This window comes from Macaca nemestrina, chromosome 4 (assembly GCF_043159975.1).
Source record: "Macaca nemestrina isolate mMacNem1 chromosome 4, mMacNem.hap1, whole genome shotgun sequence".
NCBI classification, from domain to species: domain Eukaryota; kingdom Metazoa; phylum Chordata; class Mammalia; order Primates; family Cercopithecidae; genus Macaca; species Macaca nemestrina.
In genome coordinates this window covers 143,244,104-143,262,350 of record NC_092128.1, presented here as the reverse complement: position 1 = coordinate 143,262,350, position 18,247 = coordinate 143,244,104, and the positions used below count along the sequence as shown (strand labels likewise).

The window sequence follows — 18,247 nt, the reverse complement described above, 5'->3', positions numbered from 1 at the left end:
ATCCAAGGCCTGAGCTGTTGACTATGCTACAACTACCTCAGTAAGCCAAAGAGAGGACTGAAGACTCTTCAGAAGAACACCAATCCCTCTGACTTTGGAGGTCTGTAGGCCAGTCAAAGACAAGAAAACCCTACTCATTTCCTTTATTGCTTTGCTTACAATATGCTTCCCTCCCACATATACTTATCCAAAGAGACACTTCTACTTTAAAAAAAAAAAAATCCCCTTTTAAAATGTAAATGAGGATTAATTCTATTAGCTAGTTACGATCATACAAGTTACTAAAATCAACACTTGGTTGTTTTTCTCTAAGCTTCCTAAAAATTAACCCCTACTAAGAGGCTAGAAGTTTGGATTAGAGAGGGGAAAGTGAGAGACGGTTCAGGTGTTCGGTACACAGGGAGGACGTGAGTTATGTCTGAATAGCCAAACAGGGATTCAATGTGTAAGGTGAAAGAAGTGAAGAAGAAGAAAATATGGAAAAGAACAATGTCACCCACATTACAGTTTATAGTTCTGGCTAGGGCTCAAATGGCAAGTGCTTGCTCTTCAACTTAAAGTCACCTTGTGTTTTTGGTTTTTTTTTTAAATCAGGGTCTCACTTTGTCACCCAGGCTGGAGTACAGTTGCATGAACACAGCATACTGCAGCCTCAACCTCCCAGGCTCAAACGATCCTCTCACCTCAGCCTCCTAAGCAGTTGGGGCTACAGGCACTAGCCCAGCTATTTTTAAATTTTTTTTTTTTTTAAAGAGATGAGGATCTCACATTGTTGCTCAGGCTGTGGTGCAGTGGTACGATCTTGGCTCACTGCACTCTCCACCTCCGGGTTCAAACAATTTTCCTGCCTCAGCCTCCCAAGTAGCTGGGATTGCAGGCACACGCCACCACCCCCGGCTAATTTTTGTATTTTTAGTAGAGACAGGGTTTCACCATGTTGGCCAGGCTGGTCTCGAACTCCCGACCTTAGATGATCCACCCGCCCCGGCCTCCCAAAGTGCTGGGATTACAGGCATGAGCCCCTGCACCAGCCATATTTCTCTATTTTACTAAATTAACACAAGGATTATGATTTTTGTTCAATCAGTTTTACTTCATTTATTGTTCTTATTTATTGATTTCTTCATTTTATTTTATTTTATTTTATTTATTTATTTATTTATTTATTTATTTATTTATTTATTTATTTTTTGGAGACGGAGTCTCGCTTTGTTGCCCAGGCTGGAGTGGCACGATCTCAGCTCACTGCAACCTCTACCTCCCAGGTTGAAGCGATTCTCTTTCTTCTTGTTGTTGTTGAGACGGAGTCTCACTCTGTCGCCCAGGCTGGAGTGCAGTGGCAAGATCTCAGCTCACTGCAAGCTCCACCTCCCAGGTTCACGCCATTCTCCTGCCTCAGCCTCCCGAGTAGCTGGGACTACAGTCGCCGGCCACCACGCCCAGCTAATTTTTTGTGTTTTTAGTAGAGATGGGGTTTCACCATGTTAGCCAGAATGGTCTCGATCTCCTGACCTCGTGATCCGCCTGCCTCGGCCTCGGAAAGTGCTGGGATTACAGGCGTGAGCCACCGCGCCAGGCCTCAAGCGATTCTCTTGACTTTGCATCCCAAGTAGCTGGGATTACAGGTGCTCACCTCCACACCTGCCTAATTTTGGTATTTTTAGTCGAGATGGGGTTGCGCCATGTTGGCCAGGCTGGTCTCAAACTCCCGACCTTAGGTGATCTGCCCACCTCGGACTCTCAAAGTGCTGGGATTACAGGCGTGAGCCACCGTGCCCGGCCTTATTGTCCTTATTTATTTGGACACTCAAATTATCCCAGACTTGGTCAGTGGAAATCCCTCCAAGCTGGCTTCTGGATCTTCTGAACTGTCCCCAAAATATTGAAGGGGCCTTTTTTCCCTGCCCCAGTCCCAGAATCAGTCATTTCTCCAAGAAGCCCTGGTTCACTTTAAAGAATAATAGTATTTAGAGTCTAAGGTCTGGGTGGTATTGGTATTTTTTTTTTTTTTTTTTGAGACAGAGTCTGGCTCTGTTGCCCAGGCTGGAGTGCAGTGGCGTGATCTCGGCTCACTGCAAGCTCCGCCTCCCGGGTTCACGCCATTCTCCTGCCTCAGCCTCCCGAGTAGCCAGGACTGCAGGCGCCCGCCACCACGCCTGGCTAATTTTTTGTAATTTTAGTAGAGACGGGGTTTCACCATATTAGCCAGGATGGTCTCGATCTCCTGACCTTGTGATCCACCTGCCTCGGCCTCCCAAAGTGCTGGGATTACAGGTGTGAGCCACCGCACCCAGCCGGTATTGGTATTTTAACTCTAAAAAAGAAAAGATATGCTTTGTAGGACCACTGTCTTCAGATCCGTTCGTGAAAGAGGTACATAAGATGATACTTGGGATGACAAGATTACAGGAGTTCTGAAAGAAAAGGGCACTTTGAAATGTATAAGCAAGTATCTCAGCTTGGCCAACCACTATGACTTCCTCTATACAGCTCACTCACCCTGACTGTGGAGACTAAAACACTTTAACTGAGTCTTTACAGTCAAGATATTCCATGTGCTTTCTCTGAAGGCGTATCCAACTCTACAAGAATGTGAAAATATCTTCAAATTCCTTAGAAGGTTATTTGTATTTTGTCTGCTACCAAGCTCTTATGTATGGCATAAAAACTTTCCTTTATGCTACTAACAGAAACAAATAAAATACCAAGAGCAAGGGCATCACAGACTAAAGAAGATCAAGAATACGGAATACAAAAAATCTGTTTCTAGTCTAGACCCAATACATTAAAACTGCACTCAGGCTAACCTTATCCACACACAATGGCCAAAGAAGTAATCAGTGTGAAATGCAAAATTTACCTGGCTAAGTTCTATTAAGTGGTCTGTGAAACAAAGACATAATGGAATCTTCTTTTCTAACATGAATTTTTAAAATACTTTAAGGTCTTTATCCCCAAAAGCTTTCTACAGACAAAAAGCAACTAAAGAACAAAATATCTAAAGTACAAATCTAACATTCAAAAAGATGGGGGGCAGTGGGGAGACAAGAACAAAAGTAAAAACCATTCTGCATACATATTTTTTAAAACAAAATTCACTTGGATTCTTTCTTTTTAATTAATTACTTTTTTTAATGTTGGTGTCTCACTCTGATGTCCAGGCTGGAATACAGTGGCACAATCACAGCTCACTGAAGCCACTAACTCCAGAGCTCATGTAATCCTCCTACCTTAGTCTTGCAAGTAGCTGGGATTATAGGTAGGTACAAGCCATGGCACCCAGCTCCAGAATTGTTTCTTTTTAAAGTACAGCCTCTGCACTAAATTGTAAATCTCCTTTCCATAGTATAATGCACACTGTACAGAGGCTTTTGGGACACAGGTTTTTAAAACCACCAAGGAGAGTCAGCGAATATAAATGATGATTATGTACTTAAGTAACAGAAATTTCATATATATATTATTTAATATATATATTAAATAACCTGAGTTTCTGAAGTATACACATTGGATAAAGGAATATAATGGAAAAATATAGACCCAGGAGTTAGGAGACCCAAGATCTCATACACAAACTCATTGTGCAACCTTGGGTAAATTAGTTAACCTTTATGGACTTTCATACTGTCACCTGCAAAATGAGGCTATTAGAGCTGATAATTTTATAATTTTTTTTTTGTTGCTGTTGAGACGGAGTCTCACTCTGTCGCCCAGGCTGGAGTGCAGTGGCCGGATCTCAGCTCACTGCAAGCTCCGCCTCCCGGGTTCGGGCCATTCTCCTGTCTCAGCCTCCTGAGTAGCTGGGACTACAGGCGCCCGCCACCTCGCCCGGCTAGTTTTTTGTATTTTTTTTAGTAGAGACGGAGTTTCACTGTGTTCGCCAGGATGGTCTCGATCTCCTGACCTTGTGATCCGCCCGTCTCGGCCTCCCAAAGTGCTGGGATTACAGGCTTGAGCCACCGCGCCCAGCCAATTTTATAATTTTTTTTTTTTTTTTTTTTTTTTTTTGAGACGGAGTCTCACTCTGTCACCCAGGCTGGAGTGCAGTGGCCGGATCTCAGCTCACTGCAAGCTCCGCCTCCCGGGTTCGGGCCATTCTCCTGTCTCAGCCTCCTGAGTAGCTGGGACTACAGGCGCCCACCACCTCGCCCGGCTAGTTTTTTGTATTTTTTAGTAGAGACGGGGTTTCACCGTGTTAGCCAGGATGGTCTCGATCTCCTGACCTCGTGATCCACCCGTCTCGGCCTCCCAAAGTGCTGGGATTACAGGCTTGAGCCACCGCGCCCGGCCATTTATAATTTTTAAAATTATTTTATCTGCTATAAATACTTATTTCACTACATATCATCAAGAAACAGACCTTAAGCTAAATAGGAATGAGTAGTCTTAATAGTAAATGTCTTTGCGCTCCCTGCAAGATTATTCTATCAGAAGAACAACTTCCATTTTAAAATAGCTAACATTTACTGGAAATCTACTGTGTGTGTCGGGCACTGTGCTAAGCTCTTAACGCGCATTAACTCACTGAACCCTCATCACATGCCTCTGGTAGGTATTACTGTCCCTCACTGTTGACAGGACTCGGAGTCGTTAGTCCACCCAGGGTCACAAAGCTGGTAAATGACAAAGTTAGGACTCAAACCAGGGGTGATTCCAAAGTCACCTTACTAACCATCTGTCTATTCTACCTCCTAATAAATAAATCATGAGCCCAATACATTCTTATTTAATCTCTGGCAGGAACTAATTTTTTTCCTCGTTTTTCGTAGAGACAAAATTGCTACAACTGGCAGCCAACCAAGAAACAACTTCAAATTCATCATATAATCCATCTTTTTTCTTTTCTTTCCTTTTTTTAGACAGGATCTTGCTCTGTCACCCAGGCTGGAGTGCAATGGCACCATTTTGGCTCACTGCAACCTCCACCTCCTGGGTTCAAATGATTCTCCTGCCTTAGCCTCCTGGCCTCAGCTGGGACTACAGGCATATGCCACTGTGCCTGGATGATTTTTCTATTTTTTGTAGAGACGGGGTTTTCTATTTTTTGTAGAGACGGGGTTTTATGTTGCCCAGGCTGGTCTCAAAAACTCCTGAGCTCAGGAAATCCATCTGTCCTGGCCTCCCAAAGTGCTGAGATTATAGGCTTGAGCTACCGCACCAGGCCTGGTATCCATGTCTTAAAGAAAAGCGTGTTTTTGGTTATAAGCAATATTTCCTTTTAATAAAACAAAAGCAAACAGCAAAAGTCACAAAACCTAGAAGACCGGCAAGGATCTTAAGGGGTAACACTGTCTTATTTTTCATTCCGTTGCCTCCAGGAGAGAAGACCTCATTACAATTACCCCAGGGCAGGAACCGGGGAGCAAGTGAGGGGGCTCCCAGAGAACAGGTCTTCTGACAGCATCAGTGGTGGTTCCCAGTCTCCCTCATTATTTCACGTTGACTGCATAACTCTGAGTAACAACATACATTTTCAGAGACCGAGGCCTGACAACAAAGATTCTTTCCTGCTTCATGTTGGGCCACTTCAACTGGCTAGGCTGCTCAATCGTAGAACAACTGTGACTTAAGTGACAATCCTCTTGCTGGTTACATGGCATTTTAAGAAGCAGGGTGAATATGATCACCTACATACAAACCCATGCACTGGAAAATAGCTACTACGGCTCACTCTCATCCCCCCAGGAGCCCAACGTGGGCCTTTTCCTATATTTTCTCAATACACTTTCTCAAGACACAAGTTGTCTCTCAAATAAGCTCTCGAGCAGAAAATCTCTCTCAGATGACTTTCAAGCCTAGAAATCACCCTTTCTGACAAGCTGTGAACAGTGAGGGTATTACACCACAGAACAAACCAGGATCCACAAATAAAGACACAAAAAAACAAAACATCCAAAGAGATAAAGTCATTTGGATGGGGATGACTTTCATAAACAAAACTACCTATTTCAATTCTCTTTATTCCTCCTATAAACAAATTTCTCTAAAACACAATGTCTTTCAACCAAAGAGAGTATTGGTTTCATATATTGTCTGACCCTCAAACCCACTTTCAGTCTCAAATCTGAGCTGATGTTCTCAAAAAGTTGACAGAAATTACAACCTGAGCCTGTGAGCATTGTGGATCTACTCTGTGTCTCACTCAGGCAGAGAAGAAAAAAAGAGTATCAGAACATTACCCTTCTTTGATCCGACCCTGGAAGACGCACTGAAGAATTTCTTCACTGTGGTAACCTTGCGGGTCTTCTCGTTGGTTTTCTTTTCTTCAAACTTGGAGAATGTGAGGGATTGGGCCCCTTGGCTGCTCTGACTGCTGGCAAAGGCCTCTTCTTCCTCCCGCTGGAGTCTGCAATTCAAGAAAGGATTAGAATGATCTAGATATTCTCCAAGGTTCTCTGTATCTGAAGGTTATTACTTCACTAATTCAGGAGGATCTCAAGATTTTAGAACTAGAGACTAAATATACCAAATCAGCCTGAGGTCTCACATAGCTACAGGATGGACTGCTCTTCATACACTACAGATTTCAAATGGGATCTTCTCATGCTCATTCAGCAACTGCTCTAGGGCTACATGAAAGAAATCAAGTCTAGTCCTTTTCCCTAACAAGCTCAAGGCTGGAACAGAGAAAAAGGTAAGTAAACAACTGCTACATAATGGGACAGCTGCTACATTAGAGAGTAAAAATTGAGTGCTGTGAGAACACAGGAAAGAACAACTCAATCTGCTGGGGGAGTCTGTTGGGGCCTTACAACACTGATGTTTGGGCTGGGTCTTAAAGGATAAATAGGATCCTTTTTTTTGGGTTGTTTTTGAGACACAGTGTCACTCCATCGCCCAGGCAGGGGTGAGATGGTACGATCTCGGCTCATTACAACCTCTGCCTCCTGAGTTCAAGCGATTCTCACGCCTCAGCCTTCCAAGTTATTGAGACTACAGGCGCACACCACAACGCCTGACTAATAAGGCCGAATAGTATTCTAAGTGAAAGGATATTCCAAGAAGGAGGAACTACAAATGTGCAAACCTGTGGTTTGCTTCACAACAAGCTGAATGTAGCCAGAGCACTGGGTGTGTAATGAATGGTGATGCTGGATACACAGGAAGGCACCAGAGGGTAAGGAATCTTGATTGCTAAGCCCACATTCTGGATTTCATCATGTGGTGGGGAAGCAAGAAAAACTGTAAATCCAAGAAGTTATCGTTGTCAGATCTGTGCTTTAGAAAGATCATGCAGGTAGCTGTGTGAACAACTTGAAGGGTAGAGAAACTAGAGACAGGGACAAGAAGTAAGAGTATATTACAAAGGTTTAAGTAAAAGAAAATAAGTACCTGGAAAATAGGAGTAGAAAAGGTAAAATTCAAAAGACTTTTCTGAATTGGAAGAAACAAAACTTGGTCAAGTTGTAGGTAGCAAGGGAGATGAAGGAGAAATTAAGAATGAAACCAAGATTTTTTAGCTAACTTGGTAAATAGTGATGCCATTAATTGAATCAGAAGGGTTAGGAGGAAAATGTTCAGAATGGGGAGAATAATAAATAAAAGCAATAAATTTGGCTTTGGATTAGCTGCATGTGAACCACCTGTATTAATTCCCAAACACAGGTCAGGTGCGGTAGCTCACGCCTGTAATCCCAGCGCGGGGAGGCTAAGGTGGCCAGATCACTTGAGCTCAGGAGTTTGAGACTAGCCTGGGCAACATGGTGAAACCCTGTCTGTACATAAAATATAAAAATTAGCTGGGTGTGGTGGCATACTTCTGTAGTCCTAGCTACTTGGGAGGCTGAAGCAGGAGGATCACTTGAGCCCAGGAAGCTGAGGTTGCAGTGAGTCAAGACTACACCACTGCACTCCAGCCAGGGTGACAGAGCAAGACCCTGTCTCAAAACAAATAAACAAACAAACAAAAACAACACAAGCACTATCTAAAAGACAATGATTTTCCAAGTGTGATTCCCCAGACAGCAGCAGCAGCATCACTAGGCAACTTGTTAGAAATGGAAATTATCTGGTCTTACTCCCAAGCTACTAAAATCAGAGACTCTGAGGGTAAGGTCCAGCAGTCACTGCTTTTACAAACTTTCCAAGTGATTTAGCAGGGTTACAATTAAAAGCAGCAAGAAATAGAACAAAAGTCACAGGTGGAGGTGCTAAGCCTGAGGATGGAATCAGGACACCTCTTTCTTTGGGACAGACAAGAAGTTAATATAAAGGTATTAGTACATTTTTATGTGGCGAGGGGATGAAGCTGACGGAGTTTGTGCCTAGTGGCCTCTACTCTGTTTTTGAAACAGGATCTGCTACTGACAGCATCAGGCATGCAGGGGAAACCTTGAGGAGATCATTCATGTTCTGGGCTAAAATTTTCTCTCTTTGATTGACCACAGTCACTGAAAGCAACGTGTGATTTCTAATTCTCTGCGTTCACCACAGATGTCAGCAAAGTAGTCACTCAACAAATATTGGCTGACTGGATGAAAAAACAAAAAACTAGCTAGAGGAGTTGGAAGAATTCCATTTGACTCTCTTCTGTTGAAGCAGTTTTAGAATTTCTAGAATGCTCTGGCAAAGAGCATTTTATTAGTTACTATGCTCACTAGCCTTCCCATCATTTATTTATTTATTTATTTATTTATTTATCTGTCTCCCAGGCTGGAGTGCAGTGGCACAATCTCAGCTCACTGCAACCTCCAACACCTGGGTTCAAGCAATTCTCCTGCCTCAGCCTCCTGAGTAGCTGGGATAACAAATGTGCACCACCACACCCAACTAACTTTTTAAATATTTTTAGTAGAGACTAGGTTTCACCATGTTGGTCAGGCTGGTCTCGAACTCCTAACCTCAGGTGATCCTCCTGCCTCAGCCTCCCAAAGTGCTAGGATTAGAGGCGTGAGTCACTGCGCCCGGCCCATCGTTTAATTTTTAATTTTTAACATCATTATTCTTCTGGATAATATCAACTGCATTTGACCTAATTTTTAAAGAAAAGTTAAATTTCTACAATGCAATGACTATATACAAGTCAACAGATTTCTACTACTGTGTTTTATCACTGAGCTAGATGCAATGCTGAATATAAAAGAATGAGGGAAATAATGCTTGATGAGTGCCATTTGCAAGCCCTGCACTGGGTACATATTTATTAGCTCATTTAATCTTCACTAGGAAATATGTCTATCTCCATTCTTCCACTCCAAGGAGCTTATTATCTAAATTTGAGAACTAAAACTAACACAACCCAAAGAAAATAATCAGAAGTTAAGACAAACACAAAATGAAGAAACTACTGAAAGCTGTTCATTAAAAGTTAACTGAGAAGAGGGCAAAACATCCTTTTCCTTAATATTAAACTGACGTGCTGATAGCTTAAAACAGAAGTGAAAAAATGTATTTGGAAGGTGACAGAACTACGTATCCAGTCGCATCACTGTTCAATCACCCCTAGTTAAGTCCTTTTACCGCTCCGCCAGCTCCCAATCCTCCTGAATCTGCTTCTGCCTGGCCTTGTGGTACTCTTCCCTCCAGCACTTGGAGCAGAAACCCTGCCAGGCTGGGTTGCCGTAGTAACCACATCCTTTCTTGCACAGGAGGTCCGACTGATCCACATGAATTCCTCGGCGTTCAGACTTCAGGCTCATCTTCTTCCTGCTAACCAATGAACAAACAAGAAAGTGCTGTTGAAAATGGATTATCATTCTACTAACTAAAATCTTACCAATTATGAACAAAAAGTGAGTCATTCCATTATCTTCAAGCTGTAAGAGAGGGAAGGAGGAAATGAAGGAGGGAGGGAGGGAGGGGAGGAAGAAAGAAAAAAGAAATATTAAATATAGTAAATTTCATGACACAGCCATATGAAAGAAAGACTTATTCCCCACCCAAAATACCAAAAAAAAAAAAAAAAAAAAAAAAAAAATTAAGAAAGGGCTAACATTAGATTAAAGACCTAAATGTAAAGGCTGGAAACTAGAAAACTCCTAGAAGAAAACTTAGGGGAAAAGCTTCCCGACACTGGATTTTGCAACAACTTCTAGGATATGACACCAAAACCACAGGCAACAAAAGCAAAGTCAGACAAATACATTCCATCAAACTTGAAAATGTCTGCACAGGCTGGACGAGCTGGCTCACGCCCGTAATCCCAGCCCTTTGGGAGGCCGAGGGGGGCTGATAATAAGGTCAGGAGATCGAGACCATCCTGGCTAACATGGTGAAACCCCGTCTCTACTAAAAATACAAAAAAATTAGCCGGGCGTTGGCGGTGGCTCATGCCTGTAATCCCAGCACTTTGGGAGGCCGAGGCAGGCAGATTATGAGGTCAGGAGTTGGAGACCATCCTGGCTAACATGGTAAAACCCCGTCTCTACTAAAAATACAAAAAAATTAGCCGGGCATGGTGGCGGGTGCCTGTAGTCCCAGCTACTCGGCAGGCTGAGGCAGAAGAATGGTGTGAACCCAGGAGGCGGAGCTTGCAGTGAGCCATTCTGTGAACAACACACAGAATGAGAGAACATATCTGCAAACCACATATCTAATAAGGGGTTAATATCCAGAATATAAAGGAACTCTGACCACTCAATAACAAAAAAACCAAGATAATCTGGTTAACAAATGGGAAAAGGACTTCAATAGACAATTCTCCAAAGATATACCAACAGCCAACAAACAAGTGAAAAAATGCTCAGCATCACTAATCATCACAGAAATGCAAATCAAAACCACAATGAGATATCATTTCATACCCATTAGGATGCCTACTGTAAAAAAACAAACCCAGGATGCGCACAGTGGCTCATACCACTTTGGGAGGCCAAGGTGGGAGGATCACTTGAGGCTAGGAGTTCAGGACCAGCCTTGGCAACACAGCAAGACCCCATCTCATCTCTACCAAAAAATGCAAAAACGAGCTGGGTGTGATGGTGTACGCCTATAGTCCCAGCTACTCGGGAGGCTGAGATAGGAGGACTGCCTCAGCCCAGGAGTTGGAGGCTGCAATGAGCCATGATTACACCACTTCACTCCAGCCTGGGTGACAGAGCAAGGCCTTGTCTAGAAAGAAGAGGAGAGAAAAAAAATTGAAATAATATCATAATTTCCAAAGTCAGTTTTCTTTTCTACTGTGTAATATTTAAACTCATTTGTTCATAGTCTCACAGCTGTATGGTAAATCGCTATGCAACAATTTCCTTTCAAACTGAAACCACATGGTCTTCATTCTTCTCCACAATAACAAACTGCCAAACAAGCACAGAAAAAAAGCAGCACTCCTCACCATTCATTCAAGAGACACACATGTGCAGATAAAATTAAGCCCTATATCTTGGGGATCTTATTAATTTAACTCAAACATTTACTAAGTGCCAACTGTGTGCAGAGAATTGAGCTAGATGGCACTGGTGATGCAACTGATAGAACACGTCCCTTGCCCTCATGAAGCTCATAATCAAAAGTACAGGCAGACTGAAAAATGCAGAAAAAGAGGGTGTTAGGAAACTGTTGGGGAGCAACAGACATAGGACTTCTGACATAGGGAGTACAGAGACCACTTGGGGATCCTGGTGACAGACCTTAAAGAGCCTTGTGTTGAAAGGGTCTCGGAAAGATGACAGAAAGAGGAAGGACATTCTGGACAGGAAGGATGCCTTTCACAAAAAGCTCAGAAGCAGGAAGGCAAATTTAAAATATGAATGATTTGAATAGACAGAAGGTAAACTAAACAAGTTAGGTGGGAAGTCAAATCATGATGGCTTTTTAAAACTCTAAGCTACAGAGTCTGGACTGAAAGTCGACACTGAAAGCTCCTGAAAAGGGGAAAGCATGGTAAGATCTCTATCTTAAGACATAAAACTTGAGATGTAGAGTTCTGTCTTCTAGCATGACCAAGTGAGAAGGAAAATAAATCCCCTCCTGCAAAAGCAACTGTAAAGATGGACAAAACTTCCACTTTCTGCAATGTATCTACGTCCAGATCAAGGAATGAACTCAAATTTCAAGCCCTCCCCTCTAACTTCGCTCTTATTTTTGCAGGTTTCTCCTGTGTCTCCTCTGTGCATGCACAGGCTCTGCTGATCAGAGTGGAAGCCTAACTAAAAACTGAGATGTTTGGGCGCAATCTCAATCTTTGTCTGAACCAACAACAATCTTTGGCTGAATATTAAGGTGTGTAGACACGGGGGTGACAGCTAGAAGGAAGTCAGGCATAAATGAAAACAAGGAAGAAAAATTGAGCACAGCGACTGCAGTTGCTGGGGAGAGAGGCCTCACAGATTTCACCCAGCTATCAAACCTGGTCAGTATGCACTGTGCACTACTTTTGAGGATTCTGAAAAGCAAAATGGAGAAGTGGGGAAGACCAGAATTGGAAGTACTACCCAGCCGTCTAAGAGATTACCTCCTTCTCCCATCCAATACCACCAGCCAACCTGGAAATGGGCCCCACAGCACACAGAAAGCTCCTCTAGATCGGGCTCTAGGCATGTGAAAGGGAACTCATAACAGCCAGAGAGAATATGGGGATCTCTCCACTTACCATCCCCACTTTCTCTTGAGCCACAGTGCCCAGCAATTGTATGCTTTGTTTGCAGCTATGGCTGAAATGAGAGAGTACAGCAGCCAAACTCTGAGGCAGGAGAACTATCGATTTTTCCCAATCTCTATCCTTGGTCTCAAACGTATAGGCAGTGGTGGAAGGACATGACAGAGTGGGATAACTAAATCCACAGTTTTCTGGACAAAGAAAGGAAATATGAGCTCCTGGGTAACAAAAAGTATGGGAAAAACTGCTGAGGAGAACTCAAGAAAGCAATTTCTAGGCTTACCCTTAGGCTGCATATGCATGGATCTGATGCTATTCAGTACCAAAGGTTTCTAAATTGGGACTAACAGAGAGACCACTATGCAGATCTCAGATCAGCACATGCATGAAACAGATGGAAACAGCACTACAAAACTCTGAACAATGAACTGACATTAAAGCCACAGCCCACAGAATCTACATCCCAAACTTGGCAACAAAACATTTTGCTCTGGGAATAACTGTTTTTTGTTTTTTGTTTTGTTTTGTTTTTTTTAGTAGAGACGGGGTTTCACCATGTTAGCCAGGATGGTCTCGATCTCCTGACCTCGTGATCCGCCCGTCTCGGCCTCCCAAAGTGCTGGGATTACAGGCTTGAGCCACCGCGCCCGGCCAGAATAACTGTTTAGAAAATAAAAAGACAAGCTACAAGTACAGGAATGGGAGAACATACTTGCAGCAAATCACCAATTTGGCAAAGAACTTACATACCCAGAATGTATAAAGAACTCTCAAAACTCAGTTGTCAGAAAACAAAACACCCAACTTAAAAATGAGCAAAAAACCTCAACAGACACTTTACCAAAGAAGACAGACACACTGGTGTCGCACATTTCCGTGAGAGGCCTTTGCTACATACTGTCCAGTCAACAATGTTTGTATATTGAACATCCTTACAAGAGAAAGATGACAGTTCCTTCCACAGCAGAAGACAATTTGTTAACTGTCCAGTACAGTAAATATAATGTCTCCCTTCACATCAAAGGTTTGAAACGTTTGTTTGCCATCCCTTATGGAGAGCTGAGTTCCCTGAGCTTGGATTTCCTACTTGTGTCATTGCCCACAGGGAACTTACAGGACAAAGGTAGTCAGTACATGTGGACATGAAGCTGGTTCTGCTGATGTCCTGTGACCTGTGTCCTCCTCTTTTGCCTCCAACCAAGAAGTTTCTCGTCTAGGGACAATATTCATGCAACTATGGAGACTAACTTGCTACTTTTAAGTAGGGAGGATTTAAAACTCAGGTCCCTTGCAGTTATTGATGTGGTGGCAAAGCAGCACATGAATAGTTGTTCAACATTGTTCAGTCATTAGAGAAATGCAAACTAAAACCACCATGAGATATCACTCAAATCTATTAGAATGGTTAAAATAAAAAATACTGACAGAGCCTGGGCAACATGGCAAAATCCACTCTCTACCAAAAAATACAAAAAAAAAAAAAAAAAAATTAGGCAGGGATGGTGGTGCATGGATATGGTTCCAGCTACTCAGTAGGCTGAGGTGGGAGGATCACTTGAGCCCGGGAGGTGGAAGCTGCAGCAAGCCAGTATCATCACACCACTGCACTTCAGCCTGGGTGACAGATAAGACCCCACCTCAGAAAAAAAATAAATACTGACAATACCAAGTGGTGGCAGGGATGCAGAGTAACTACAACCCTCATACATTCCTAGTGGAATGCAAAATAGTACAGACACTAGAGAAAACACTTTTATAGTTTCTCAAAAATGTATACATACAATGACCATCCAACCATACAATCCCTCTCCTGGGTATTTCCTCTAGAGAAATAAAAACTGCTATTTGCAAAATTCTATATACAAACAGTTATAGTAGCATTATCTGTGATGACAAAAAAATGACAACTAAAATATCCTTCAATGGGAGAATGAATAAACAAACTATGGTACATCCACACAACAGAATGCTACTCAGGAAAACAACAGGTATCAGTACACCCAACAACTTCGATGAATCTCAAAGGCTTTATGCTGACAGAAGCCAGCATCTTAGTTCCTTCTGGCTGCAGGAACAAAATACCATAAACTGGGTAGGTCACAAAAAACAGAAATTTATTTCTCACAGTTCAGGAAGCTGACAAGTTCAAGATCAAGAAGTCAACAGATGTTGGTGTCTCGTGGTTCAATGAAGGTACCTTCTCCCTATGTCCTCACATGGTGGGAGGGGAAGACAGGCTAGGCTCTCTGCAGTCTCTTATAAGGGCACTTATAAGCCCCAGTCATGGGGGCTCCACTTTCATGAACTACTCACCTCCCAAAGGCTCCACCTCCTAGTAGCATCACCTTGTGGTTTAGAATTTCAACATATGGATTTGGGGGACACACAAAGATTCAGACCATAGCAGCCATCTTAAAACTTAACACACTGTATAATTCCATTTAGGAACCAGGGGTAGGAAAGGATGTGACTATAAAGGATGAGCACAAGAAAGTTTTTAGGTGATGAAACTTCTGTATTCTGATTGTGGAGGTGCTTACATAAATCTATTAAAATTTAAAAATTCCCAGAACATTATACTCCTCCCAAATCAATTTTACTCTATGATAAAAAAACAACACCAACCACCACCACCACCTCGGCTGGGCACGGTGGCTCACGCCTATAATCTCAGCACTTTGGGAGGCCGAGGCGGGTGGATCACCTGAGGGCAGGAGTTTTAGACCAGCCTGGCCAACATGGCAAAGCCATGGCAAAGTCTCTATTAAATATACAAAAATTAGCTGGAAATGGTGGCAGACGCCTGTAATCCCAGCTACTCAGGAGGCTGAGACACAAGAATCATGTGAACCTGGGAGACGGAGGTTGCAGTGAGCCAAGATCACGCCATTGTACTCCAGCCTGGGCAACAGAGGGAGACGCTGTCTAAAAAAACAAACAAACAAACAAAAACTTGAGAGGCAATTTCTAGGTTAGATTAGGTAGAAGTACAGAACAGGAGACACAGCTACTGACCAAGAGACAACTACAATTAGAGGACTAGAGGTAACACAGTGGGTAGCCAGGCGTGGTAGCGCTTGCCTGTAATCCCAGGTACTCAGGAGGCCGAGGCACGAGAATCGCTTGGACCTGGGAGGCAGAGGCTGCAGTAAGCCGAGATCGCACCAGGGCACTCCAGCCTGGGCAACAGAGTGAAACCCTGTCTCAAAAATAAATAAATAAATAAATAATAAGAGGTAACACAGTGGGAATGGAAAGAAGACAATGGTAATCTACCTTAGAGGTCAGATCTGTAAGAGTTATTTAATGCGAATTGGCAGGGAGAGGGAAATCTAATTAGAAAGAACTCTCAAGTTTACTGTTTACTTCCTCTGCAAGGTTAAAGCCCTCCAAGGTCAGGATTTAGATCTAAGACATCAGCCATTTATAAATAGTAGATAAGGCTGAGGGAGAAAAGAAAATAAGAAGTAGAAAAAAAGAAAAGAATAGAGGCCTAGAATGTTTTTAAAGACCATCTACGACGTCCTATGGTAAGAGATAAAGATACTAACATTAAGAAATCATGACTTATTCCATCAAAAAGGTGGTAAGTGGCAGAGACATCACTAAGCATTAAGCTTCCTTTTTTTTTTTTTTTTTTTCAGAAGAGGGTCTGTCATTCAGGCTGGAGTGCAGTGGTGTGATCACAGCTCACTGCAGCCTTGACTTCCCGAGCTCAAGCAATACTCCCACCACGCCTGGCTAACTGTTGTATTTTTTTGTAGAGGCGATGTTTTGCCACGTTACCCAGGTGGTCTTGAACTCCTGGGCTGAAGTAAGCCTACACTTAGTATGCCAAGTTCTGGGTTTCAAATTATTTTGAAAGTCTAAGTTAATCTTGCCATTATCATCCTGATGTTCCTTTTCTTCCCTTCCAAGAGAAATAGGCAAAAGGAAATATCTATTTTTTTGCACAGATCAATTAAGTGTTTTAAATTTTGTGCTATAAGTATGATGTTGTACTATATGTATGAAGTACACTATACGTATGAAGTATACTATATGCATGATGTTACTAAAATGGACATAGTTTGGGGAGTCTGCCTAGCACATAACCTCCCGTGTTATCAGGAAACTGTCCTCTCAATCCGCAAAGATAAGCTGGCAGCAGCTATGTTTGTATAAGGTGAATGGTCCCCCAATTCAGGGTCACAGCTGATTCTCTCCAACTGTGTTAGAGTCTTTTGCTTGGAGTTTTGGAAATGGGACTAAGTCGGGGCTGTTATCTTGAATGATGGAACTGTGTAACATGATCATCTTCCATCAAGTGGTCTGAGTATCAGGATAGTCTACACAGTGAAATAGACATACCCGAAGAAGCAGAGAAAAGTAGAAGGCCCTGTAGGTCCTGAGTGATCACAGACATTAGTCGTATGTGCACTCGAACCCCAGCTCTGCCACGTACTGGAAATGTGATTTTAGGCAAACTATAATTATTCTGAAACTCCCTTTCCGATGTCCCTCTCCAACCTCCCTGCTCCTATCATTCTCCACCTTTTCACCAAACTAAGCCTCACAGGACCTGTGTACCCATGACCTTCACTCTCTGGTGCTACACCTGTGATTAAGTCACCTTACACTGCAAAAAGACTTTGCAGATATAATTAAGTTGACTAATCATGGAAATAAGGAGATTATCCTGGATTATCTAGATGGGCCCAATGAAAGCACACGAACCCTAAAATGCAGAAGAGAACAAGGACCCAGAATGGCCAAAACAATCTTGAAAAAGAATGTAAGAAAACTTACATTTCCTGATTTCAAACCTTACTACAAAGCCATGGGAATTACTACAGTGTGGTACTGGCACAAGGACAGTCATAGAAATCAACAGAATAAATTGAGATTTCAGAAATAAACCCACACGTCTTCTGTCAACTGATTTTCCACAAAAGTACCAAGACTATTCAATGGAGGAAAAAAGAGTCTTTTCACCAAATTGTGCTGGGAAAACTGGACAGCCACATGCAAAAGAACGATGTTAGATGTTAGATGCTTATTTCATACCACATACAAAAATTAACTCAGAATCAATCAAAGACTTAAATGTAAAAGCTAAAACTAAAGCTCTCAGAAGAAAATACAGAGGTAAAATTTTCATGATATTGGATTTGACAAAGGATGTTTAGATATGGCACCAAAAGCAGGAGCAACAAAAGACAGATAAATTGTACTCCAACAAAATTTTAATGTTTGTGCTTCAGAGGACCTTATCAAATGAAAATAGAACCCACAGAATGAGAGAAAACATTTGCAAGTCATTTATGTAATAAGGAACTTCCATCCAGAATATATAAAAAATTCTTATAACTCAATAATAAAAACTAAGTAACAATTTTTTCAACGGGTAAAAGATCTGAATGGACATTTCACCAGAAAGACAGTCAGTCATGAGTATGTGAAAAGATGTTCCACATCATCTGTCATCAAGGAAATGCAGAACGAAACCAAAATGAGATGCCACTTCACATCCAGTAGGATGACTAGAACCAAAAAGTCAGAAATAACAAGTGTTGCCAAGGATGTGGGGAAACTGGAACCCTCATACACTGTTTGTAGGAATGGGAAATGGTACAGCCATTGTGGAGAAGCCCTGCAGTTTCTCAAATGATTAAACAATATTACCATAGAAACCAGCAATTTCACTCCTAGACTAAGAGAAACAAAAACATA

The 18,247-nt window shown here is 42.3% G+C and overlaps 1 protein-coding gene across 3 annotated transcripts in view; it reads right to left on the bottom strand.

Moving 5' to 3' along the window:
* LOC105466392 (RAB guanine nucleotide exchange factor 1) overlaps positions 1-18,247 on the bottom strand; it is an 82,294-nt gene that overhangs the window by 41,160 nt on the left and 22,887 nt on the right. For 2 of the 3 annotated variants that reach the window (XM_071095304.1, XM_071095302.1), the window contains 2 exons: positions 9,460-9,648; positions 6,180-6,346 (listed from right to left, as the gene is read on the bottom strand). In XM_071095304.1, the coding sequence (XP_070951405.1) occupies positions 6,180-6,346; positions 9,460-9,638 (346 nt within the window). In that variant the 5' untranslated portion in view covers positions 9,639-9,648. Of the gene's footprint in view, positions 1-6,179; positions 6,347-9,459; positions 9,649-18,247 lie in introns of those variants that run through there. The other variant, XM_071095303.1, reaches the window with a different exon arrangement.